At 42.7% G+C, this 26,549-nt stretch overlaps 1 protein-coding gene across 1 annotated transcript; it reads right to left on the reverse strand.

The window, feature by feature from the left end:
- Positions 1-1,598: 1,598 nt before the first annotated feature.
- On the reverse strand, positions 1,599-9,977 carry PRELID3B (PRELI domain containing 3B). Its single transcript, XM_003419923.4, has 6 exons — positions 9,845-9,977; positions 5,799-5,967; positions 4,577-4,666; positions 4,042-4,112; positions 3,817-3,919; positions 1,599-2,482 (listed from the first exon to the last, which is right to left on the reverse strand). The coding sequence occupies exons 1-6, from the start codon at positions 9,874-9,876 to the stop codon at positions 2,363-2,365; spliced, it is 585 nt and encodes a 194-aa protein (XP_003419971.1). The 5' UTR covers positions 9,877-9,977; the 3' UTR covers positions 1,599-2,362.
- Between the last annotated feature and the right edge of the window lie 16,572 nt (positions 9,978-26,549).

A 26,549-nucleotide genomic window follows, 5' to 3' on the forward strand; every position in this document is an offset into this window, starting at 1 on the left:
GTAGGAAGACAACCGGGTCCTGGTGGTTGAAACTCAGAAACCAGTTGAGCATCTACTTCCCCGGAATTACATTAAAAATACACATAGTAGGAACACAAGTGGAACCTCAGCCAGCAAGCATGCCGGTTCTTCCTGACACTCTAGTTTTAGGGTGTAACCCAGGAGGGGGAAAACAGTGGCCAGAGATAGAGCGGGAATAAAACGCGAGGGCCGGAAAGCTGGACAGACAAGAGAAATACCACAGCGGCAATGAAAAACCCTCAATGTTTCTAATTTAGAGAAGGAAACCTTAACCTCGCAATACAGGCGTATGTATGGCCTGTAGCAATTAGGGTTTTCTTGCCTGGAAAAAAAAAATTTTTTTTTTTTGCTCTCCACTTTTATTAAAAAAGAGATTGTAATCAGGAAAAACATCACAGTTAATAGAAAGTTTTTATTAACAAGAAAGGTTTCCCTCAATTCCTGTAACTTACATTTTTAATATTAAATAGCTGATAAGATGCTCAGCAGTCCAAGCGTTTAATCTACAGTCTATTCCAGTTTGTCCTCTTAAATGCAATCGCCTGTTGTGTATTTTAACAAGTAAAACCTGTGTATTACTAGCTATTTTAAAAAGGTGACATATCAGAAAATGAAAATTTGTAGAATTTTACCACTAGATCAGAGTAAAAAAAATCAAAGGATAAAGAATTTGTTTAGAAATCTTTTCTCATTAGGACATTATACCTGTTCCAGAACAAGTCTAATTTAAGTAAATTACACAAAGCAACTTTTTATCGAATATTAATATTTAACAATGCTTTGTTTATTTTTTTGTTTAGCTGAAATGTTACTTCAGTTGTAAAAACCATCTCTGCTTACAAAAAATAATCAGAAACTTTATTGGATTTAACCTGCTTTTACAAATATCCTAAGAAATCTCAAGCTAAACAATATTTTAAGTAGAAAAAAAGTTATTTTTTAATAGGTTGGTATACTGTCTCTGTGGTTTATGTACATATACTAGCTGGTCTCTTTTATAGGAAATCTGACTAGAAGTATTAAAGTCAAGGCAACAGCTAATCACCTTTTAACAGAAACACGCTGAACGCAACAACTGAAAGTATCGAAGATATTATTTAGTGCTGATAATTACTTGCTACAAAATATGAAATAAAATACATTTACTGGATGGTGTTTTTCTGATTGCAGCTGCCCTCTGGCATCCAAAATAAGGACTTCCCAAAGACAGAAGCTGCAGTGCAATTCAAACAGTGGTTAGCTTAGGTCAATCCTTTTATTTTTCTTACATTCTTTTTTCTTCCCCACCACCCCCTACACCCCGCAGCGGCACCGTATTATTAAAAACATTAAGTACCTGGAATTTATGCTTCAGATCAAGACATCATTTGATCAATTTCAAATGATGTACAGCTCTTCATGTAAAAATGTTTTGTGGTCAGAATTACTTCAAAAAGTAATTATATTCAAATAACCTGACATATCACGCTTTAGCAATTACAGACCCATGATTTCGACACATGGCAATTTATAAGTTAGGCAAATGTGAAATGCTAAAAGATGTGAACAGCTGTTCTTCTGTTTAGAGTGCTGCAAAATTCAGGTAATGACTTTATTTGTCAGTGAACAGAGGCAGCCCACAGTACAGCATACTAAATCACAGAGACTTTTCCAAGTACAAATCCAAGGAAGGTAATACTTCTACTAAGTTACAAAACTTTGGCAAATCAATACAGTACTCTTTAATACAATAAAATCATATTTTTGTTGGAATCATACATTAATAATAATTTTCACTCCAAAAATATCATTTAAGTACCTAATCAAAGCACTGTGGTTTTTTAAACGGTGGTTTATAGCAGAGCAAGGTATTTTATACAAATTAATATGGCTTTTTAAAAGTATACACTATCTCCTTTTAAAGTGAGCTTCTTTGTACAAGCATGTTGAAATCCAGTGCAACAGGGCCGCCTGTGTACCCGAAAGTGGCTCTGCTTTGTTCTGGGGTTGGTCCAAAGCCAGGTAGAGTTCCAATGCATGGAAAGCTTTCACATTCTACCTTCAGGAGATTCTATATGCCAAGATCAATTTCAAAGTCCTTTTTCAAAAACTGTTAAATTTTCACATAAATATTGGAGCCCTCAAAACAGAAGGTCATTTCAAATAATACTATTTTCAGATGATCCCTCTTAGTTTAGAAGCCCTGCACCGCTTTGTTTGGATCTGAAGTCACACAGACTTTCTCCAGCTTATTAAAAACAAAAAAAGATCTACCTAAAATACAATTGTATTTCTTAAATAACAAATAAATATGCTGTCAGCATGGAGACCTGGGACCTGCTGCCGCACACCACTCTTGCTGTCATTTCTCTACAAATGCTGCTGCCACCATCGGGGTCCTCATGGTTCCTCTGGCTGAGGCTGCCAGTTCTTCAATCTCAGCGTTTAATTTACGGATGACCCATTCCATGGCTTCTCGGCCCTTAAAAAAGTGTCAGTTCATTTACTGTTACCAAGTGAGAGCAAAGCAAATCAAATCAACAGCACACCAGGAAGTAACAAGGAGTGTCACAGGGATAACCACCGAAGCCTCATGAACAGTCACTCTTGTACTGGTTTTTTCTTCCCTAATGCTATCTACCAATATCAAATGCCTTGAGCAACTGGCCTGACCTATGAACTGATTTTTATTTTGTATGCAAAAGATGTTCTAAAAAGAACCTACAATTAAATGACAGTGATGTCTTATTTCATGATTTTCTGGAGGTGAGAACTGTCTACATTTTAACCAAAATCCTCTACAAGGCCCTGCAGGATCTGGCCCCTGACGTTCTTCTTGCCCCTCCCTCCTGGAGAAGGACTGAGAAGAGCATCCCCTGCTTCCCATCTCAGAAGCTCTGCCCATACAGCTCCTCTGCCTGACCTACTTTTTCTGGCCCTCTCATGACTACCCACTCCCCCTTCATGCTCACCAGAAACATCACAGGGAGAAAAACCCCCTTGACCACCCAGCCATGGCTTCATCAAGCATTCATACCTCTGTGCTCCTTTCCTTTCCTAATGACACGCTTCTCAGTGTTTGGATCCACGAGGTTGGGGACCGCGTTTCCTTTGCTCCCCACCACATCCCCAGCCTAGCCTAACACTCTGCTTGACATGGAGAAGCATCTATTGAGTCTCTTTTGACTGCTGAAGAATTTATTATAGATAAGCATGCATTATAAATAATTATAAATAAGCATGTATTATAAACAGTGCATTAAGCATCTCTTTCTCTAAGTTTACTTTTGCTTTAAACCAATGGGACAAAAATTAGCTCAGGGGTGGTAGAGAAAAAGAATCTCTTTTTTATGTATAAAGGACAGATTCTGTGGTATTAAAATCTCATGGGGAGGACAATTAGGAAAAAATGTCTAAAACAGATCTGGGGGAAGGGTGCGATAATGAACAAGGTTGCTTTAAATGATGACAACACAGCTACACGCCAGCAGAGCATTTCCTACATGCTGGGCCCTGGGCCACAAGCTTTCTGTATGTTCTCGTTTACTCTTCACAAACACCCAGCAGAATGGGTAATTAATCCTCGCTGCACAGACAGGAAACTGAGGCACTGAAAGGTTAACTGAAATGCCCAAGGTTGACAGTCTGGTAAGGGTCAGACCCAGAGACTGTGCAAACAGCTGCCTTATGCTACACAGCTCTTGCCGCATGGTGGTTGAAAGAGTCTGCAGACAAGGACAAGCACAAATTCAGCACCAAGCTCCTCCATGACATGAAACGAGGGAACCCTGCATGCTGAGAAAGCAGCTTACTTACTTTATTAGCATTTGAAGATATGGTACTTGCCATGAGGCCTTCTAGGTAACTGCTGAGGCTGACTCCTTTCACAGTGATTATGGCTTCTTGGGTCAAAACAGTTCTAGAAGAGAACACACTTACACAGCTCCAGAATGACCCAATTTTCATTTTTTAAAAGAAGTATTTGGTAAAAAAAATTCAACCAACTGTGAAATGAATTTGTTAAAAACACTTTTTACTTACTTTTCTGGGTCCTGAGGGTGTGGTTTGTATATAAGTCTCTCATCTACTGAAACCATATTTGTAAACGAAATCTATACAATGAAAAAAACGAAACAAACATAGTTAAACCATTTTGGAAACTAAGATGAAAAATGTTTTCAAAATTAACCCTGAAACCAAAATCTTACTAGCTACATACACACACACACACACAAAAACAAAAACTCAACAATAAATAAACCACTGATATTGCTACAGAAACAATTTAAATCTGTTGACTGTCAACTTTTTAATAAAATCAATAAATTTGAGAAAGAATATAGTGACACTAAGACTATATGCATTCCTTGAATTCATCTTATTGTGGGTTTTATCCCCTAGAGCTAGCTGGGACCATGGGAGCAGGAGGGGAAGGCAGCTACAAGCAACACACAGCCGCTAAGTACTGATTATCTAAACCATGTGGAAGAAGGTATATTCACCTATAAACAACTTTACAAGAGATGAAAGACTAAGTCCAAAGTTCAGATTAAAACAAAAGGGAGCCAAAACTTACATTAGTAGATTTAAGTTCCATTGTCCTCTCTACAGGATCAACCACAGAGTGTTCCTGCACATATGTTTTGGTTCTTGCTGCACCAATAAGCTAAGTAAAACATTCAGAATTAGCAACCAGAAGAAGGAATTCCTACCGAGTATACCAATATTTTATTCTGAGGGTAAAAATGTATTATGTCTTGAATCAAAAACCTGTTTCATAAAAAACACGAGGAAACAAAGATCAGAAAGGAGGCCCATCTGAGAGCAATGGGAATTCACACCATGGAGGAGTGGAGACCGCCAGCTACAAACTCTTTCCCAGAGGCAATGAAGAGCCAGCCCACTGCAAAGGCATGCAGGAAGAGCAGCATGCAGGGACTGCTATGGTGAAGCTGAACTACAGAAACCAAGGGTGCGGGCACACATGGCACCTAAAAAAGACCAGAGCCCAAGAGCGACCGCCAGTATCTTCCTAGACAGGGTGTGGGGGCTCCATGCTTCAGACAAACAGCCATGTCATGATGGAGGACACCCTGCGCTGACCACAGGCGCATCCCAAGCCCACTCAGCTCTGTGCCTCCACTATCTAATGCAGTGGTTTGTGCAGAGGAAGCAACTGGAGAACTCCTGCTCAGAAATGTGCACTTGTGTTTTCTGAGTGGACCCACCTTCTAGAGAGAACCTTTACAGAAAACTGGATCCACTAATCACACCAGTCTTTCTGTCACATGATGATAAACTGGCATTCCAGTTTCCTGGTGGTTAAAAACCAGCTTACTAAAGCCTGCTCGCTCGTAACTCAACTGTTGTGTTCACTGGGAAGGAGGACCAGAATTTGGAATGAATGTGTCAACAGCAAGGTCTGAGAATATACTCTTTACTTAATGTGTACAACCCACCACTGACCACAGGAGCTAGCAGGCAGGACCAGACACTCCTTCTACATCTTATTTTTGATCTCAAGTTGCTGGCAAAAACAGGAAAAGCAGATTTAACTCCTTTCAGATTATACAGCATTAGCTGGCTTCCTTCAGAAGGTTTTATCGGTGCCTTCATGAAGACTGTAATAATATTTCCAATTCATTATACACTCATAACTCAAGTTTATTATAATATAATTTGGACTGATGCAAAAATGACATTCAGAATGTGCTCCCACAAACCTATTTGAAATTCTAATGTGGTTTAGAAACTTCTCCACGGCAGCCACGTTTGTGCAGGCAAGAAGACCCACTCACAGATTTCACGATGGAGGGCAGGCCCCACTCTGTGCTGAGAAGCCGGTGGCTGTGCAGCTTTCCAGAGGGATCCACGTGTCTGTGCAGGACATCGACGCCAACGACACTGGGGTTCATTGGGTTGGGGTATTTCTGCATCGCAGCTGTCGTGACCGTTTCCCAGGGGTGGCTGCCAGCATGAACCAGAAAGACGAGACATTTTAAAATATGCACACAACTTACACGATTTTTATAACCTATCAAGTTATTCTTTTTTGAGAAGTGAACTACTTTAATTGAACAAACTGAAGTTTAATTAGTTTACCTAGGAAAAATTACTTTCTGAAACATCAGCCGAGTGAAGACTTTGGGGGATCAGTCTACATTTTCAACATGTATTTCTGCAGCTCAGGGCTATATGGTAAAACTAATGTCTATAATGATTAAAATGGCTTACAGAGCATTATAGTAGTTTCTGTAACAGTACTTCCTGTTTACCATTATGAACTTTCACGAGTAAGTTTTGTTCCTATAGTCACTGACTCATAAAAATACATTTAAGAATTATATTCTGTAGAAATAAACGGCAAAAACTGTGGTTATTATACTGTTTATTCTTTCATCTGACCCCAATTCTATGAAGATATAAGGAAGCAACAAGAGTAAGAGAACTTACAGGCACTTTAAATTCTCCTAGGTATTGCAAAAAGGTCCAAAACATTACTGATTTAAATACCATGATATTAAAAACACATTTTTCTCTCTATTAAGGTAATAAACAACAGTGGCCCCTCCAAGCCCATTTTAATCCACTGTTTCTCTCAAAGGAGTGATTCTGATTTGTTTTACAAAAGGTCACTCAATACAATAACATGTTCTTACGGCACTCCTCATGTGTTATTTGCTAATATTCCTTCCTGATATACTAAGCACCTATTTAGCACCTAAGACTGAAATTGAGATGCTCTCACGTCCACTTGAGAACTTGCAGCCTATTTATTTTCTTGGAAAAGTGCACGGATTTGGGCGATTCAAAATGTGATACCCATGTGTTCACTCTACAGCTTATGTGAGGAAGATGCTGGTACAGAAGACAGCCTTTTTGAAAGAGCCCCCAGTTAACTATAATGAGTGTTAGGGTGACTCAGTCCACCTAAGTCAGATTCTGGCCCCGTGTGCTCACGCCGTCCTTATTCATATAATGGAAAATGACCAGACCTGGAGAGAATGTTTTGAGCTACACTGACTGAGAAACCACAGCAATACTTTTATTTTTCTAAAAGCAAACAGGTAGACAATACTGTATTGCAACTTTTCAGAGAACTCAGACCGACAACCACATCTTGTCAACAGAAGGAAAACCTCAGCACTGTTCACTTCCCAGAACTCTGGACAACCAGTGACACCGTTTTTAATATTTTCACATGCTCTTTAATAGTCTACAAATGAACCTCATTCTGTTCTTCATCTCAAGCCTTACTCAGCAATCAACACAGGTATATACACGGAGCGGCTTCAGAAATCTAAACAGTCCCACGAAAAAAAGGCACACAGGTCTAGCACTCTGTTACCAAGGCAACTATCTAAAATGAAAATCACGTGAACCTTTTCCTGGTCTTCATCCAGCCATATACCCTGGGTAGCTGACTTCCATGCACTTATCTTTTCCCTCACCCCCTCGGAAAAATTAATAATTGCATGGCTTCAGGGTGGTTACATATTATTTGTAATTTAGTGCCTCTCTCCTCTCTGAGGTGACCTGAAAATAGCGACGTTGACTTAGCTTGGACTCAGACTTCTCAGGAAACATGTTAACTAGCTCAAATATTACGAAGGATGCATATTGCGATTAACAGTCTTCCAGCAACTAACTTCATTAACAATTAACTTTTACGTAGCTATGTGAAAAAAATCTCACAATGAAACAGCCCCAGCCAAGGAGGCCACAGGATCAAAGTGCAGTCAGAAGAACCCACCTGTGGCTTAGTGATTACTAACCTGCCCAGTTTCTTCACCTATAAAGTGAGGCAGGCACACTGTTAATGCAACCGAGGCAGAACAATGTCTCTTTTATTTATCAAAACGCAACCAATTCATAGCACAATGCCTGGAACACATGAAGGACTCAATGAATGAATTCAGCAGGGCACCAACTACACGCTAGGCTTCTTACCCAATCAAAGTTGGTTAAGACACAGAATGACCACTTAGAAGTCATTGCTAGATAGCGACTTCCTCAGGATGAAAACACAGGAGACTGTAAGCTGGAAGGGGAGATAAGGACCTAATTTCAGGGATGCTGAGTGTGACGTGCCTGTGAGACGTATGGGTAAAAGATGCCTGGATAGCACCCAAATATAAGGATCTGAAGTTCAAGAGAGGCTAGAGCTTAAGGTACAGATGTGGGTGCCATAGATGAGTATCAGCTGGGACCTGGACCAAATAGCCCAGATTATCTGGGGAGAAAGCATACATGTACATGGACTATGTTCATGTAAGTATGTCTATCTTCTGGGAGGATCCCAGAAGCTTCGCCGAATCTCAGAGAGATCTGTAACAAAGAGAGAGACAGAGAGAGACAAAGAGAGAAAGGATTAAGAATTACTAATGAAACTTAAGACGGAAGGTTAACAACAGGCCTTACTGGATGTTTACACTAAAGGGGAGAAAGAGAGGAAAAAGTGAAACAGGCAAAGACAGTAGAGTTGGGTAAGGCATAAGGCAGACTGAGGAGGGTTAGAGAAGAGAAGGAAGAAGAAAGTTCTAAGGAAACAAAATGTCAAGAACCCCTGAAGCCTTCCCAGCGAGACCAAGATTGAAAGAAATCCTCTACGGTCCCAGGCACTGAAATTGAGTAGAGAAGGAAGTGCTAAGGTTAAAGAACATCAGAAAGACTACAAAATTAAGGTCCCTCTTTTCTACCCCCCACCTAAGGCTGCAAATACTAGGGAGGAAAGGGTTCCTTATGATCTTAATATTCTATACTTTCTAGTATACAGTGGACTCTCAGATGTGTCTGATTCACCCAGTATGTAAAAGCGTTTCAACTTCTTTTAAAATTGCTCTCAAAAACACTTTTTAAAACTCAAGTAAACTATAATGCAAAACTATAATAATTAAAAGAGTGTGGCAATGACAGCAAGATCAGTAGAACGCAACAGATAGCTCAGAAAATTATGTACATCTGAGTCACAACAGTGTTTACGACAAAAGTGGCATCTCAAATCAGTGAGATGACGGATTAAATGGGAAACTATTTATTTAGGAGAAAAACAATATAGCTGCTTATATTTGTGATTCTTTTGTACATGGAACCATAGAACCTGAATGGGCTTTGATTCCTAACATCCACTGGCTTAGGGCCTATTTTTGTTATGAAACCTTTCACACAAACCAAAAGCTATGACTGAACGTGGCGCCCAAGATCCCTCACACCATCTGGTAGGCCCTCACGACACTATCCCATCATCTCCATCTCTGACATGACAATGAGTAACCCAAGGTCACACTTCGTGGGGAGCCAGACCTAAACTCTGGGCTCCGAATTCAAGGCTGGTTCCCTAGGTCAACGAGCTATGGGAAAGGTTTCGCATCCTGGTGGCCTGAGTTCACCCGAAATTCACATTCCGAGCTAAGAATTCCACCGCAAAGGTGGCCAGGCAGCTCGGCTCTCACTAAGCCCATACCTTCCTCTTGGACCCTCGGGGCCACCTCCCTGCACGGTTCTGCAAGGCCGGAAGTCACAACCAGGAGCCTCCGCCGGAACCTTAAGCGTTGTCAAGCCCACGTGCTCCGCGACGCCCCCGTGACCCCCCCCAGGCCTCCGCGGGCTGGGGGGCCGGAAGTGGCTTCTTCTCTCGCTCCCTGCGCCCGTGGAGGGGCCTGTGAGCCCGGGACGTCCTTACTGGCCCGCCCACGGGGTCGTGACCCTGGCGCCCCCGCACCCAGAACCCTGTGGGGCCCAGGCTCAGCTCTCCTCACTAGGCCTGACGCCTGGAAGCTTCCTGAAGGGGCTCCTGCCTCGCCCCGACTCCTAACCGCACCTGCCCACCTACCCCCAAACCTACTCAAAGACATGCTCAGACGTCCAGATCTTCATGGTGCCGGCAACCTGGGCGATGTCCGGGCCGCGCTAGGGTACAAGAATGCAAAGAGGCAACACCTGCCCCCGCCCCACCCCCCAGCCGCCCCGGCCGGCGGGCAGCGCGCAGGCGCAGTGGGCCGACGCCTGGACGTCCCCGACGCGCGGACTCACGCCCTATCCCGTCTGGTTTTTCCCCGTCCTTGCGCGTGGCGCAACGAAACCCCTCCCCTTAGCGCCGCGCGATTGCGCCGGCGCAGTTCTGGGGCAGTTCCCGGGGCCGCCGCTATAGGCGCTGTGCTGCGCAGGCGCGGTACGCGGCATCTCCGCCCCCTCGCGGGCGTCTACAGGAGCGCCGACCTCTGGCCGAGTTGGGGCTGTCCCAGCCGGCGGACCGTCTGGCCGGTTTTTGTGGGCTCTGGCTTAGCTCGCCTTTGCCTTCTGTGGGAAGGCCGGTGGAGGAGTCCAGGCAGGCCATTTGCACACATAACCCCCGTCGTGTTCACTTCAGCAAAGTTTCTTGGCGCCCCTAGCAGAATGTCCTGTTCCAGCTCAGGCTGTGGTGGGTCCAAGGTCAACCAGTTAACCCACCAACCAACCGCCCAACCAGTCAGCTCTGTGCTCGTTCAACTTGCCCTCCAAGAGATGATGCCCTTTGGTGGGAATATGACAAAGCACATGGCGGGGCCAACGATAGTTTGGTTAATGCCCCAGGGGGCTGTAGAAAGGGGAGGGATGGGTGTTGGATGGACAGAAAACTCCAAGAACGGGGAGGCTGGCATTGCACTGCCCTTAGATTAGTGGTGGAGCTTGGCTCAGATGGACCCCCCAGAGACGCCTTCTGTGACCCCTGTTTTTTTAGCAGATCATCCCGCCCCAGAGCTCGTCACAACGTCCGGCTGCATTTTTCTTAGCACTTATCAGTCTCTGAGATCATCTTGTTTATTTGTTTAACTTCCAGTCAGACATAAGTCCTTGACGGTGAGAATCTTGCTGTCTTGCTCAATAATGGTTCTCAATGCCTTATATACTGTCATGTTTTTATATACTGTGAAGGCTCAAATAATGACTGATTGACAGATGAAATAATAATTATTTGTGGAATGAATTAATAAATGGAATAAACTAGTCTATTAGTTTAACTTCCACGAGAATGTAAGCCCCTGAGAGCGAGGTTCTTACCGGACTTGTTCAATAGTCTTTCTGTACTTCCATGATAATTACCTGTTGCAGAAATCAGTGAATGACTGACAAAGGAGGAACAGGAAGAGATGAACCCTGTCTACTGGACAAACTGCCTGGCCTTGTTTTACCTAGGGTAGCAAAAAAAACCCAAACCCTTTGTGGTCCAGTGGATTCCGACTCAGTGACCCTACAGGACAGAGTAGAACGTTCCTATAGTTTCCAAGGGGTGCCTAGTGGATTCACACTGCAGACTTTTTGGTTAGCAGCAGTAGTTCTTAAACACTACACCACCAGGGTTTCCAGCCCCCCCTTCCCCCAATCTGCCTTCCTACACCCCACACCCGCCCCAACCTTGTATCTCATAAGGGAACACTTTGCCATTTTAAATGATGCCTGTGGAGGAAACGCCTTTACATCTGGTTACTTAGAAGCTGGTTAGAAACAGTACCTCATTCTTGTTCTTAGCTTGTTTGATTGTTAAAAACAAATAATAATTAAAAAAAAAGCCAGGTTAATTTAGGAGGGAGGCTAAAATTTTAAAATAGCTGAAGCCCTTTATATAGAAAAAACAGAAAAACTACATTAGACAGGATGGAAATAATACGGTTGGGTAGTTGCTAAGTGCAATTTGTGGTACCTAGGATCTTAAAAAAAAACCAAAAACCTACAGTACTTACAGTGAATTCTTGGGGAGGTAAGCTTTAAGGGCTGCTAAGAGCCCACAGTCTTGGTTAAGATGCTAAGCTAACGTTGCTGGGTGTAAAAAACACTGGCTCAGGAACTATCAGCACAGAACAGCCTGTCCCTGCTATTCCTGGAGCTCGGTAAAGCTGTTACCATCCAGGATTCCTATTCTGTTTATTTTAGAGAATGTTATTCTGCCCCTAGTTCAAGATTTCTATTTTTTAAAGTTGTCAAAATTAAATGACACCTACCCCCAGCACTCACACACATTTTATCAGTCTATTGATTTGACTTGCTATATCTGCAATAATGGGAATGCAGGCATGGAAGGATGGGAATCTATGACCCAAGTATCTTTTCCATGCATCTCTCCAACGTGGTAATAATACCACCCCATACTATAGGGTCACTGTGAGTCAAAATCAACTCAATGACAACGGGTTTGATTTTTTTTGGTACTTAGATTTGAAGAGCAAGACCTTCACACATATTATCTCCTGGAGACGCACCAAGAGACACACAGAGGAGGCAAATGAATGGTTTTTAGATACCTAAGCTTTGTATCACTGACACTGTCTCTCAAACAGCCGAGTCATTAACAGGTCATTAACTTGACTTGAAATTAAATAGGTGACTGGCTGTAATGGCTCTTGCCTGAAGGATGACACACCATATGGTCCTCATGCCCTTCCAGTTGGGATTCTTCTCACCCAGCCCTATGTCTGGACCAAGGAAGAAGGCAGATATGACTCCTAGCTACAGGGAGCATCACATCTGGCTGGGGAACCAAGATGCAACAATTAGAGGCTGTATAACAGCTGAACACAGTGAGGCTGACCTTACTGAGAGTGGTGAGCTCGGAGCAGAGAGACCCATGACTATGAGCTGCATGCAGCCCCTTGGGGAGGCTTCGTGGAAGATGGTGGGGGGAGGGGGTCACTTTCCTGGATGGCAGAGGATTTGGTGTGGGGCTGAGATCTGGGCTGGTTTGTGAAGAGGCTGGGGGCATTGACAATGTTAGTGGGTTCCAGAGACAGGCCTGGCTGGTTGGGAGCTGCCACGTGCTCCAAAGTTAGCCCGTTCTAGCTCCTATTTGCAGACTTCAGTGGTTCACACACCGTTTTCAAAAATGCCCTATCCATGTTCCACCTGTTCCATTACTTCATTTTTTTTTTTTACATCAGCTCCTTTACAAATATACTTTAAATGGAAATTTTATCCACTATAAATAAAAAAACAGTATTTTTTTTTCATGAAATACATAGTCATTAAAATAAGACAGGGAGTCCCATGGGTCCCCTCACACCTTATCATATGCTCCAGCAGTGGGCGTGTCTCACTTTGGGGCCAGTTTCTAAGCTTCCCAGCTGCATTTTTTTGAGGCTTATCCATTCTTCTCAAACCCCAAATCCACTTTTTCCTCTGAACTTCTCACAACATTTATTTCTGAATTCACTGCAAACTTGTGCAACTTCTCTCTCCTTCTTAAAACGCCTTCTATTCTCATCAATCCTTTGAGTATTTCTTCTTGTGTCAGAAGACATATCCTTTCTCCTTTCCAATTCTTTTGCCTTTGAGGCCTTCATTTATTCATTCAACAAATATCTACTCATCATCTCTTTGGGATTATCTCTATCCTGTGGAAGGAACCCTGGTGGTGCAATAGCAACTAAGTGCTTGGCTGTTAACCAAAAGGTTAGCAGTTCGAACCTACCAGTGGCTCTGAGGGAGAAAAGACCTGGTGATCTGCTCCCTCCCATAAAGACTGCAGCCTAGGAAATCGTTTGGGGACAGTTCTACTCTGTCCTATAGGGCCACTATAGGGTTCGGAATCAAACTCGGAATTGGTTCAGAATCAACCTGAGGGCACAAAACAAGCGTCCTATGGAGCTTAAACCACAGGTTCTCAGCCTTGTTGATTTCCCCCCAGGGGCATTTGGCAACTTCTGGAGACATTTTTGATGTCAGGAGTGGAGGAGGGTGCTGTTAACATCTAGTGGGTAGAGACTAGAGATGCTGTGCAACATCCTACAATGCACAGGGCAGCCCCCACAACAAAGTGCTGTTATGGAGAAACCATGGGCTAACAGGCTCCATCTTTTGTCTTCCTAGCCCCCATTTCAGCTGACCCCTATAGCTACAACAATTCCTTGCTGTCCCTCAAGAGGCCATGCAATTTCACACCCTTGACTCTGTACACGGTATTCTCTCTGCTCAGCGTGCACTTTCCCCTGGTTCATGGTGAAAAGTCTTACTCTGGAGACTCCGAGCAAATAAATACTCCACTCCCTCTGAGCTCCTCACTGATAGGCCTTTCCCCTAGCTCAACACAATGCTTTGCTTTTGCTTCTATGTTCCTGTTGGCATTTCATATCGACCTTTATAATGACACATTGCAGTATAACTGACGTGTGTGTTTGCAACTGCCATTTAGTACACAATATGGTGACTTCTGTGGTGGCTTCCTGTGTAAGTAGTCATCCTTATTTAATTCTTCATTCTTTTAGCCCTCAGTATAATGGGGCAACACAGGGAAATAAGAATCATCCTAGCATGCAAATATTCACTATGAACCAAATACTTTTAAAATTGGTGCCTGCAAAAACACCAGCATAGAGCCTTGTCTGTAGAGACCAACTGTCTGCTGGTTGGTCTCTCACTGGTGGTCCAAGGATGAAAGTGTAACAGTAATGGTTTGAAAAGTAAAACTGAAGTTCCTGGAAAGATGAAGGATTTCATCAAGTTGATGAGAGTGATGTTCAAGAACTCTTTGATCATAGCCTAAGCCACTGGCAGGTGACTTCATATAGAATTAAGGCAGTTAACACTTGAGAAAATCAACAAGGGATGCTTCCCAATGAAAAAAGATGTCAAAAGACAATGATTTGAATAGCCAAGGATTGAGAGAGGTGCTTAGGAAAACTAATGAAGTCCTTGAATATTTCTGAAAAGGTGTCTATCACCAGGATTGGGCTGTGAAATTCAACCATGAAATGTGGTACTAGCATACAGTTTGGTGGTGAAAATTACGCCAAAAAAATAGCACTCGACTTATGCCATGTAATAAGAATTTTCAGAGTTACAATTTTAACCTGTTTCTCTCTCTATATACCATATGTTTGTCTATTAATATCTATTTAAACTTATTATCATCATTTCACATTTCTTTTTTCAGATAAAGATTTGGCCACTTTTCACCCCATTATTTAATATGAAATTTTGGTCTTTGTTTTTAAAGGGTTCTCTTTCAGTGGGTTTTATTGAGCACCATTATACACTGAAAATGAGAGCTTTCTTAAACCCCAAGAGCTAGGACTATATGGAGAAAGCAATGGCTAACTTCTTGGAGAAGCTTTCTTGAGATCTAAACTTGGTTTTGAAAGATGAATAGGAATTTTCTAGGGAGAGAGAAAAGGGGGGAAAAAAAATGCATTCCAAGCAGAATGGCAAAAGTAAAGACCTTGGGGCTTGGTAGTAGAAAGGTATCAGGAAGTAGTTTTATTGACTTGAGTATAAGGTCCTTGGGCAGTAAGCTGAAAGATAGGCTGGGCCAGGTTGGCCAACACCTTAAGGGAGTGTGGACTTTATCCTGTAAGCAATGAGGAGCCATGGAGGGCGTTTAAGCAGAGGAGCGATGTGATTGGAGCTGTAGTTTAAATTAGACTAGCGTTTCCCAGAATGCATTTTGTGGTAGCTTAAAGATGGCTAAAAGTCCTTTGCCACTCTTCCCATTGCAAGGTGGGGTCTATTTCCCCTCTGGACAGTTACATTTTTGTGCAGTAGAATGTTCCCTCTTGGAACCCAGTTGCCATGCTGTGAGAAGCCTAGCCAGATGGGAAGGCCAAGTGGGGTAGAACAGAGGTGTTCAGCCTCAATTGAGCTTCTAGTTGACAGACTGCGCTAACTTCCACTGTGTGAGTACACCGTCTTGGATGCTGCAGCCCAGTTGAGTCTCCCACCAACTGCAGCCCCAGTTGGCATCATGTGGAACAGAAGGCAAATCACAGAATCAGCAGAGAGAAATAAATTGTTGCCATTGTTTGAAGCCGTTAGATTTTGGTGGGGTTTGTCATGTGATAATAACCCCAAAACCAAATCCGTTGCTGTCTAGTCGATTCCAACTCACAGCGACCCTATAGGACAGAGTAGAACTGCCCCATAGGGTTTCTAAGGCTGTAATCTTTACGGAAGCAGACTGCCACATCTTTTTCCTGCCACACGACAGTGTTGTTGTTAGGCACCATTGAGTTGGTTCTGACTCATAGCGACCCTATGTACAACAGAATGACACACTGCCCAGTCCTGTGCCATTCTCACAATCATTGCTATGTTTGAATATACTGTTCCAGCCACTTTTTTGCTGACCCTCTACTTTACCAAGCATGATGTCCTTCTCCAGAGACTAGTCTCTCCTGGTAATATGTCCAAAATATGTGAGGTGAAGTCTCACCATTCTCTCTTGTAAGGAACATTCTAGCTGTACTTCTTCCAAGACAGACTTGTTCATTCTTCTGTCAGTCCATGGGATATTCAATATTCTTCGCCAACACCATGATTTGAAGGCATCAATTCTTCTTCAGTCTTTCTCATTCATTGTCCAGCTTCCACGTGCATATGATGTGATTGAAAATATCACGCCTTAGGTCAGGTGCATGATACTATCCTCAGGGTGATGTATTTGCTTTTTAACACTTTAAAGAGGTCTTTTGCAGCAGATTTGCCCAATGTAGTGCGTTGTTTGATTTCTTGACTGCTGCTTCCATGGGCATTGATTGTGGATCCAAGTATAATGAAATCCTTGACAACTTCAATATTTTCTCTGTTTATCGATGTTGTTATTGGTCCAGTTGTAAGGATTGTTGTTTTCCTTATGTTGAGGTGTAATCCATACTGAAGGCTGTGGTCTTTGATCTTCATCAGTGAGTGCTTCAAGTCCTCTTCACTTTCAGCAAGCAAGGTTGTGTCATCTGCATAACAAAGGTTGTTAATAAGTCGTCCTCCCATCCAGATACCTCGTTCTTCTTCATGTAGTCTTGTTTCTCAGATTGTTTGCTCAGCATACAGACTGGATAAGTATGGTGAAGCGATACAAACCTGCCATACACTTTTCTTGACTTAAAATCACTAAATATCCCCTTGTTTCTTTTGAATGACTTCCTCATGGTCTATGTACATGACAATAGAGAACCAAAAAAACAAAATGAAAGAAAAAACAGCATTTGTACCCCTGGTGGGCAATCAAGGTGAATTTCAGTGGTATTCAGAGCTGAATATTCAAATTTTTTATTTTAGTAATGATTATTTAGTTTAATGTTCTTTAGGAAAATACTGGCTTTCCAATGACATCAATTCAAGAGACTGGGTTAGTTGCCTATTGCTGTTGTAACAAGTCACCACAAATTTAGTGACATATAACATCACACATTTATTATTTCATCGTATTTTGGAGTTCAGAAGTCTGAAATGGGTCTACTAAACTAAAATCAGGGTATCATCAGGGCTGTGTTCCTTTCTGGGGGTGCTAGGGAGAGTCTGTTTCCCTGCCTTTTGCAGCTTCTAGAGACTGTCTACTTTCCTTGGCTCCATAACTCCAAACTCTAGATCCGTCACCACATCTCCTTTTCCTGTCCATGACTCTCCCACCTCATTTTATAAGGACACTTGTGATTTCATTGAAACACCCAGATAATCTCCCATCTCAAGAGCCCCAAAGTAATCACAGCTGCATGGCAAGGTAACCTATTTGTGGGTTCTGAGAATTAGGATGTGGACATCTTTGGGGGACCATTACTCAGTCTACCACAGTGACCAAAATGAGCCAAGTTAAAAAAAAAAAAAATCAGTCGTTAATAATCCGGTTGCTATGTAACATGAACATGGCCAAGAAGAATGGGAGTAGCCTGGGAGAAACTGTAGGTGGGGAATGGCTGGATGAGGTGGCTGGGCCATGGAGTAGGGGCTTGAGAGCAGGGATGGGTGGCGGTTGAGGGTATGAAGATCATCAAAGAGAAGATGCAATAAGTACTTAGGGTGAGAAACAGCAAGGGCACAGTTGGACAGAGGGGATGGAAAAGTTTGAGTGTGTGTGCTCTTACTTTTCCACTCTCTGACCAAATTTGTTGTCGTTAGTTGCCATGGAGTGGATTCTGACTTACAGCGACCCCATGTGTGCAGAGTAGAATTGTGCTCCATACAGTTTTCAAGGCTGTGAATTTTCAGAAGTAGATTGCCAGGCCTGTCTTCTCAGGCACCTGTGCCTACTTGCTGGTTAATAGTCAAATACTTAACCGTTTGCGTTAACCCGAAGCCCTTACAAAATGGAGAGCTGAGTTGGTGCGCACTGGCTGGGGCCGTAAAATAAGCCAGAGCAACGCAACCTGCACAGCTCAAGCCGAGACATCAACACCACTGTGGTTTCTCCTACCTGGGAGATTTAACCAGCCATAGAAGGAGAGATGAGAAAGTAGCAGGGGCCCAGAAGGGCTGGCTGAGCCTTCTAGGCCTGGAGCCCACCTCCCACTTGTTCCTTACACATTTCTGGAATCTCACCTTACTTATAATTTAACAAGTATCCAGAGTCAAATTCAATTTAATTCCCGTTAATGATTGAAGATTTCGGGTAATTCTCCAGAACTTCCTATCTATATATTTTTCTTTTCTTTTTTCTGTTTACCTAAGTCTCTAACCAAGTTATCCCTAAATTCCTGTCATAAGAAATGAATCTCTTCTCCTGGGAGGACTCTGACTATTCCAGTAATTCCTCGTCTTGATAAATTAAGGGTAATTTCTTAAAGCTAAATCAATTTGTCTTACTAGCAATCTTCCCACAGCTGGGCAGCCCATATCGGAATTGGCTTGACTCTCTTTCTATGCTAAAAGCTTTCACTATGAAAAGAATGTTTCTCATAGACACACACACTCACACCCATACCCACACCCACCCACCCACATACAGTAAAAAACCCAGCCAGGAATCCTTACTGGGAAAATAAAAATGTCACCATCAGCTGTGTGCCTCCAGATGAACAGGCCATCCCTGGCCAACTGCCTAGCACCTGAAGTCCAAAGAAGGTTCACCATGCACTGGTGTGGACTTAGATATAAGCTACGCTTTTCTTTCCCCATGTAGAAGACATTTCTTATTTGAAGTCACCCACTTGGTGACCTGCTGTCTTTTGACCATGGCCACATAGTGGGGCAATCACCTACGTTTCATTTAATCAATAGGCAGGGCTGACATCTGTCTGATGGCCTTTTCGTGAGAGCCGTAATTGTTGTTGTTAGGTGCCGTTGAGTTGGTTCCAACTCATAGTGACCCTGTGTGCAACAGAAAGAAACACTGCCTGGTTCTGTGCCATCCTCACAATCACTGGTATGCTTGAGCCCATTGTTAAAGCCACTGTGTCAATCCATCTCTTCCTCTATTTCGCTGACCCTCTACTTTACCAGCTATGAAGTCCTTCTCCTGGGACTGGTCCCTCCTGATAACATGTCCAAAGTAAGCAGGATAAAGTCTCTCCATCCTCCCTTATAAGGAGCATTCTAGTTGTACTTCTTCCAAGACAGATTTGTTCGTTCTTTTGGCAGTTCATGGTTTACAAAAGGGGATAGCACCTGGCTCTTTGCGAGCAGCGTGGCAGTTCCCTCCATTTTCCAGCAGGCAGATTACTTTTCCATCTTTGCTGGAGGCTGAGCAGCCCATCCAGAAACAGGCCGGGCCTTGCGGGGGCCACCCTTCCCAGCACCCCAGTCCACAGGGGGCCTTGGAAATGGAGGTACACCTGCAGCCACACGTTGGCTGGGGATGGATCCAGACAGCTTCTTTTTGGATGGACTATTCTCGCTCACCTTTATCTCGGTGACCTTCCAGATATAACATTTCAGGGCAGACAGTGTCAAGAGGGAGAGGAGAACAATTAGAGTCGCAACCCACTTCCTGAAAGCAGTTGACCTGAGCTACAGTTTCAAAGGATCAAACTGCCACCTCTTTCAATTCCCTGGGGTTCGACTCAGCCAACCCACTCAGTAATAAGTGCCTGGGCAGTATTCAGAGGTTAATAAATATCTTGTCTTTCACCGAAGAAGCTCAGAGCGCTTCCCATATTTTCTCTCATTTGCCAGTGCTACAACCTGTAAAGAGAGGAAGAACTATTATTTTTGTTTTACAGCTAGAAAGTGGAAGCAAAGAGATGTCAGGGCCTTCTCTGTCCCCTGGGCTTTCTAATTCCCAGCATTATTCTCCTGTGGATGGATCCTGGGCCTGGGCTGAGGGCAACCCAACAAAGCCTTGTTTAAGGTGCGTCCTTGTTTCTCCAGGCCTAGGTAGCAAGGGCAGCAGCCCCAAGCTTGGTTGTGTAATATCAGAGTGTGACCTGCTGGGTCACCCTTCTTCATCCTGTAATAAGAAGAGTGGGTTCCTACATTCTGAACAGAGATGGAAATGCTGGATTCTAGACACAGACTCTGGGACGTTGTTGTCGTTGTGGGTTGTCGAGTTGATTCTGACTCATAGCCACCCTACAGGACATAGTAGAACAGCTCCATGGGCTTTCCAAGGCTGTAAATCTTCACAGAAGCAGACTACCACATCTTCTTCCTGCAGAGCAGCTGGAGGATTCCAACCGCAGACATCTTGATTAGCAGCCAAGTGTTTTAACCACTGCGCCACCAGGGCTCCCTAACAACATGCCATATGTATCAATGGGGGTCAGCAGGCATGTGGACAGGTTCATGAACCTTGATAATACCCTGAATTTGGAACTTGCAAGGCACAAAATGAAGGTCCCAGAGCCACAGAGAACACAAGGGGACGGGGAGAAGGCCAGAAGTTGCCCAAGTGTGAGCAGTGCCCTGGCACCCTCTATGGGTCCTAAGGCTGTATCTGGGGAGACTGGTCTTCAAGACCAGAGTGAAGCAGGACAGCATTCTGGTGGGCAGCTCAAAGCAGGCCTGGAGGGAGGGATGTGCCTGTTGCCCAAACGGCCCTCATCTGAGAGAAAAGCTGTTGGCTTGGGCCTGTGGCTGGGAAAGAAAATGTTGAGCCGCATATCCTTAGTGGATCAGTGCTTGGCCCTGCTAGAAGAAGCGTAGTAATGAGGGATTAGAAGATAACCAGCCAGCCCTGCATATTGCTTATACTTGCTGGGTGCTGCAAGTTTCTTGAATGTCAAAATGCACTCAAATTTACCCTGTTCCTTCTACTTCCATTTTTCATCAAAAAAGTTGTCCATAAGTCCATGTACTGTAACCCATGGAGAAGAGAAGAAGGTAAGACACTTTCTTAAGAGCTAGTACTGACACGTGAAGTGTGAGCTCCAACAGAACCATCGCCTGTTATGGGGTCTGTGCTACCTTAACAATAGTGAAAATGTTACGAGCACCTGCGAGCTGTTAGATGATCATGGAATCCTACATTCCTGTAAGAATTTCCTTCCAAACACTCCAGACGCCTCACAGATGGGGAAAAAGAGGCACAAGGATCCATGTGCTGAGTGAAATAAGATCATAATCTAGGTCTCCAGTCTTTTTTCTTTTCTGACTTGTCTGTTCGCTAAGAATTGTTGTTGTTGGTTGCCATTGAGTTGATTCTGACTCATGGCGACCTCAAGTGTGCAGAGTCGACCCACAATCTTAGGGTTTTCAAGGCTGTGACATTTCTGAAGCAGATTTCCAGGCCTGTCTTCCGAGGTGCCTCCAACCTTTCAGCTAGTAGTCAAGCACTTAACTGTTTGTGCCACCCAGGAGCTCCTTCACTAAGAGTGTTGTTGTCGTTGGGTGCCGTGGAATGGATTTGGACTCATGGAGACCCCACAGGGCAGACTCATAGAGCTGCCCAATAGGGTTTTCTTGGCTGTAATTTTTACAGAAGCAGCTCTTTCTCCCTCAGAGCTGCTGGGTTTGTCTGAACCGTTGTTAAGAGTAAACCAAAAAAACCAAACCCGTTGTTGCTGAGTCAATTCCAACTTATAGTGACCCTATAGGACAGAGTAGAACTGCCCCATGGAGTTTCCAAGGAGCAGTCGGTGGATTTGAACTGCTGACCTTTTGGTTAGCAGCTGAGCTCTTAACCTCTGTGCCACCAGGGCTCTGTCACTAAGAGTACCAAAAAAAAAGTAGTAATGTAGAAAAAGTCTACCTCAAGAAATAATTTCAGTGGTTTCACGTTTCTTCAAAAGGCATTGAAGCTAATTCTAAATAAGATGAAATCCTCAAAGAGCTTTCGTTGTTTACTCCAGCCAGGTGGTACTTCAGTACAAATACATTCATGTATTTACATATTGAGCCCATTGTAAATGGCGCCCTGGTTGCGAACCAAAAGGCTGGTAGTTTGAATTCAACAGCCACTCCTCGGAAACCCTACGGGACAGCTCTACTCTGTCCTATCAGGTCACTATGAGTTGGAATTGACTCGATGGCAATGGGTTTATTGGTTGTATATCTATTAAAATTGCACGTTGGGGAACTGTGGTTAATTTGAAAAGTTAGTATAAAATCTTTAAAATTTTATGCAACATTAATTTAAAAAGTTATAATTTTCTTTCATATAGCACTGTCATTTATAAACTATAATGAAAAGTACATTAAAATATGAAATAACCCCCTTGCTGTAGAGTCGATTCTGACTCACAGTGACCCTATAGGACAGGGTAGAACTGCCTCATAGAGTTTCCAAGGAGTACCTGGCAGATTTGAACTGCCGACCTTTAGGTTAGCAGCTGTAGCACTTAACCGCTACGCCACCAGGGTTTCCAAAACATAGGTGGAAATCTTCATAAGAATCAGATAGGATCTATATGAAGAGCATCATAAGTTTTTTCAGAGAGACATAAAAAGTAACTCAAGTAAGTGGAGACATATCACGCTCTCAAACAGGAATAGTGAATGTTTTGATGTTGTCAGTTCTTCCCAAATTAGATTAATGAAATTTCAATCAAAATACCAATAGAATGGCTTTGGAACCTGACAATGTGATTTCAGTGTTCATTTGGAAGAATAAAGTGCTGAGAATATCCAACAAATTTTGAAAAGGAAAAGAGGAGAATTTGATTTACCAGGTATTACAGTATATTATCCATTTCTCATACCTAAAATAGTGATTTACTGAGCAAAAATGGGTAGAAAGAAATGGATAGCCTTAAAATAAACCTTAGTGTACACGATATTTTAGTGTGTGATTTAAGTTGGCATTTCATTTCCTAAGGGAAAGGGTAGATTATTAAATAAATGGTGTTGGGATAGTCAGATATTTGAAAAAAACATAAAGTTGTATGTCTCAGGTTATAGTCCTATATCAATTCTAGATCAACTAACGAGATAAACATAAAAAATCTACACAGTAAAACATGCACCAATTCAGTGACATTGATTACATTGCTCAAGTTGAGCAACCTTCCTCACCTTCCTTTTCTGCGTTGTTCCTCCCACGTTAACATAACTCACTGCCCCCAGTTTCTTATCTAACCTTTCCAGTTGCCGCTGTCATTTTGATCCCATGCAGTGAATTCTTTAAAAGAACACAATATTCAAGGCAGACATTCTTTACTAATTAAGCTAAACTATTGTTTGATTTAAAGAAGACTTCAGGGGATATTTTGGTTTAAGACTTAAAGGTTATCTCAGGGCAATAGTTTTGGTGGTTCATTCAATCTTAGTGGCTCCAGAAAATCTGGATTCCATGAGAATTTGAAATTTTGTCCCACATTTTCCCCTGTTTTGATCAAGATTCTTCTATAGAATCTTTGATTAAAATGTTCAGTAATGGAAGTTAGGCACCATCCAGTTCTTCTGGTCTCATGACACAGGAGGCAGTTGTTCATGGAAGTAATTAGCCACACATTCCATTTCCTCCTCCTATTCTTGACTCTCTTTCCTCTGTTGCTACAGGTGAATGGAGACCAGTAGATCTATTTAGATGGCCACTTGCAAGCCTTTAAAACCCCAGGTGCTACGCCAGGAACTAGGAGGTAGAACAGTAGCCCTAAACAATAGTAGGCCAATTAACTGGGATGTCCCATGAAACCATGACCTTAAACCTCCAGACCAAGGAACCAAGTCCCATGAGGTGTTTGGTTGTACATAAGCAGCCTCAGCAGCTACTCTTCATCTTCTTTTGTGGTGGTAAGTATATCTATCATACAACATTTGCCAATTCAATTTTTTGTAGGTGTACAGCTTAGTGACATCAATTACATTAATTGGCTGTGCAACCGTTACTCTTAATGTGAGTTTTCCATCACGGTAAACAGAAATTCAGTGTTTCATAAGCAGCAACTACCCCTTCACCCCTCCCTCCTGTCCTTGGTCCTCCCGCCCTTGGTAACCACTAAACTTTGGTGTCTATACATTTGCCTATTCTTGTCTTTTTATATAGGTGAGGTCTTGTAATATTGTGATTGTCTTAGTTCACTCAGCATAACATCTTCAAGCTCCTTCCATGTTGTAGCATGTGTTAGGACTTCATTTCTCTTTCTGGATGAGTAGTATTCCATTGTATGTATATATCACATTGTATTTATCTGTTCGGCTGTTGATGGACCTTTAGGTTGTTCCCACTTTTTGACTATTGTGAGTAGTGCTGCAGTGAACATTGGTGTGCATACCTCTGTTTGCATCACTGCTTTCAGGTCTCTTGGATATATTCCTAGCAGTGACATTGCTGGGTTATATGGTAGTTTTATTTTTAGTTTTTTGAGGAACCACCATACTGTTTTCCACCATGGCTATACCATTTTGCATTCCCACCAGCAATGGATAAGGAATTTCCCCACATCTTCACCAGCAATTGTTATTTTCCATTTTTTTTTTTTTAATCTTAGCCTTCTTAGTGGGAGTGAAATGGTATCTCATTGTGTTTTTTGCCTTTTTTTTTTTTTTTTTAGTAATATTGCATTTTTGGTGGAAGTATACACACACAAAAAGGTTCCCATTCAGCAATTTCTACACATATTGTTCAGTGACACTGATGACATTCTTCACATTCTCATTATTTCCATTCTAGTTGTTCCATTCCCATAAGCCTTCCAACCTTCTCATCTATGCTTTAGAGTACTTGTTGGCCATTTGGTCTCAAATAGATGGTTTTTGAAAAGAGTGCAGTACTCAAGGGTGATATTCATTACTTTATGAGCTAACCTGCTATTTAGTGAAAAGGTGACTTGAGGGAATAGTTTCAGTTCAAGGCTTAAAGAATATTCCAGGGTAATAGTCTTGGGGTCCATTAAGACTGGATTGTTTTGAAAATTTGAAGTTCTGTTACATATTTTTCTCCCTTTCTATCAGTATCCACCTATTGTGGTCCTGATCAGATGTGCGGTAGCGGTAGCTGGGCACCATCTAGTTCTTCTGATCTCAGGGTCTCATCGTGGTTTTGATTTGCATCTCTCCAAAGGCTGCTAACCAAAAGGAGTCCATGCAGAGATGCCGCGGAAGAAAGACCTGGTGATCTACTTCCAAAAAACCAGCCATTGAAAACCCTATGGAGCACAGTTCTACTCTGACACATGTGGGGGCGCCATGAGTTGGAGTCAACTGGACAGTAACTGGTGGTACTTACAACTGTGCCAGACAGATTCCACATTCATGATTCTCCTTATGTTCCCTGCAGAGAATAGGGGATCAAATAATTACGTATTGGGTGGATGAACGAGTGTCTGCATGAATGTTTAAAGGCGTGTAATTTGTTGTAATGAACAATTTGAAGTCACCTAAATGTCCAACACAAGAGGAGGGACTAAGCAGATGGCAGTATAATCATTCAGTAGAAGAGTTTGCAGCCATTAAAATGGAACACTACGAGGATCATGAAAAACTGAAAAATGCTTGATGCAATATTCTATGGGGAACAAAAACAGAATACAAAATATCACATCCTTCGCAATTACAGCTATGGTCCAAAGTGAGAGGGGATACTGAGAAGTAAACATTTGTGTTATGGGGAGAGGTGGGGCCTGCGGGTGAACTTAAAAAAGTCCCTTTAATGATTCAAGAATACTGTGTTAGCAATGAAATAACAGCAACAACAACAAAAAAGTAAGAAAATGGCTGCTGTGCAGCGAGAAAAATAGGGGCGTTGATTTTTTGTTATTGTTGTGGAAGGCTCACAATCAACCAAGTTCATCTAAATGCAGTTTGATGAATCTCTACTCATGTAGGCACTTGCTTAACCTCCACCCAGATGGATTTATAGGACATTAAAAGCAGGTGGTTTTAAATGGGAAAAATAGTTCTGGTGTCTATTTGGAGGGCGGATATGAATTAACACAATATTATCTTGCAGAAAGATAGCCTGGCATTACCATTGCAAAGATAAGCTGTTGTAAATAAAGTGCAGCGTGGAGAGCCCGTTTTTTTCAATGGAGTTCTGAAGTTGGCAGATTTTTCGAATGAAAACAGTGCCAGCCAACTTTTTTCCTCCCTTTTTCTACTAAAAGGCCCGGATGGAGGAAAAGCACTTCAGAATGAGGACACACAGGATGTATAACTACAGATCTGACACCACCGAAATAATATGCATAACCTCAGGTTTCCCTTCTGCAGGACAAACAAAGCAGCCAAGAAAACCTGGCTGGAAGGACCACTTTCAAATGGTAGACCACTATTTGGAACGTGGAAAAGGTGGCAATGGTGAAGGGGCAATTTGGAAAGAGGCCTGTCCTTGTTTCTGGCCTCATCCTTCCCCTTGCTTTCCTCCAAAATGGGGGTGGGCACGTAGATATCCCTCTCACAGCCTCCCTAATGCCCAGGCCACAGACACTGCCGCCTTACATAATTTCACTGTTTTCTATTTGGTTGGTAATTTATCTGGAGTGTTGCTTGGCTGCTTT

Source organism: Loxodonta africana, chromosome 24 (genome assembly GCF_030014295.1).
Source record: "Loxodonta africana isolate mLoxAfr1 chromosome 24, mLoxAfr1.hap2, whole genome shotgun sequence".
NCBI classification, from domain to species: domain Eukaryota; kingdom Metazoa; phylum Chordata; class Mammalia; order Proboscidea; family Elephantidae; genus Loxodonta; species Loxodonta africana.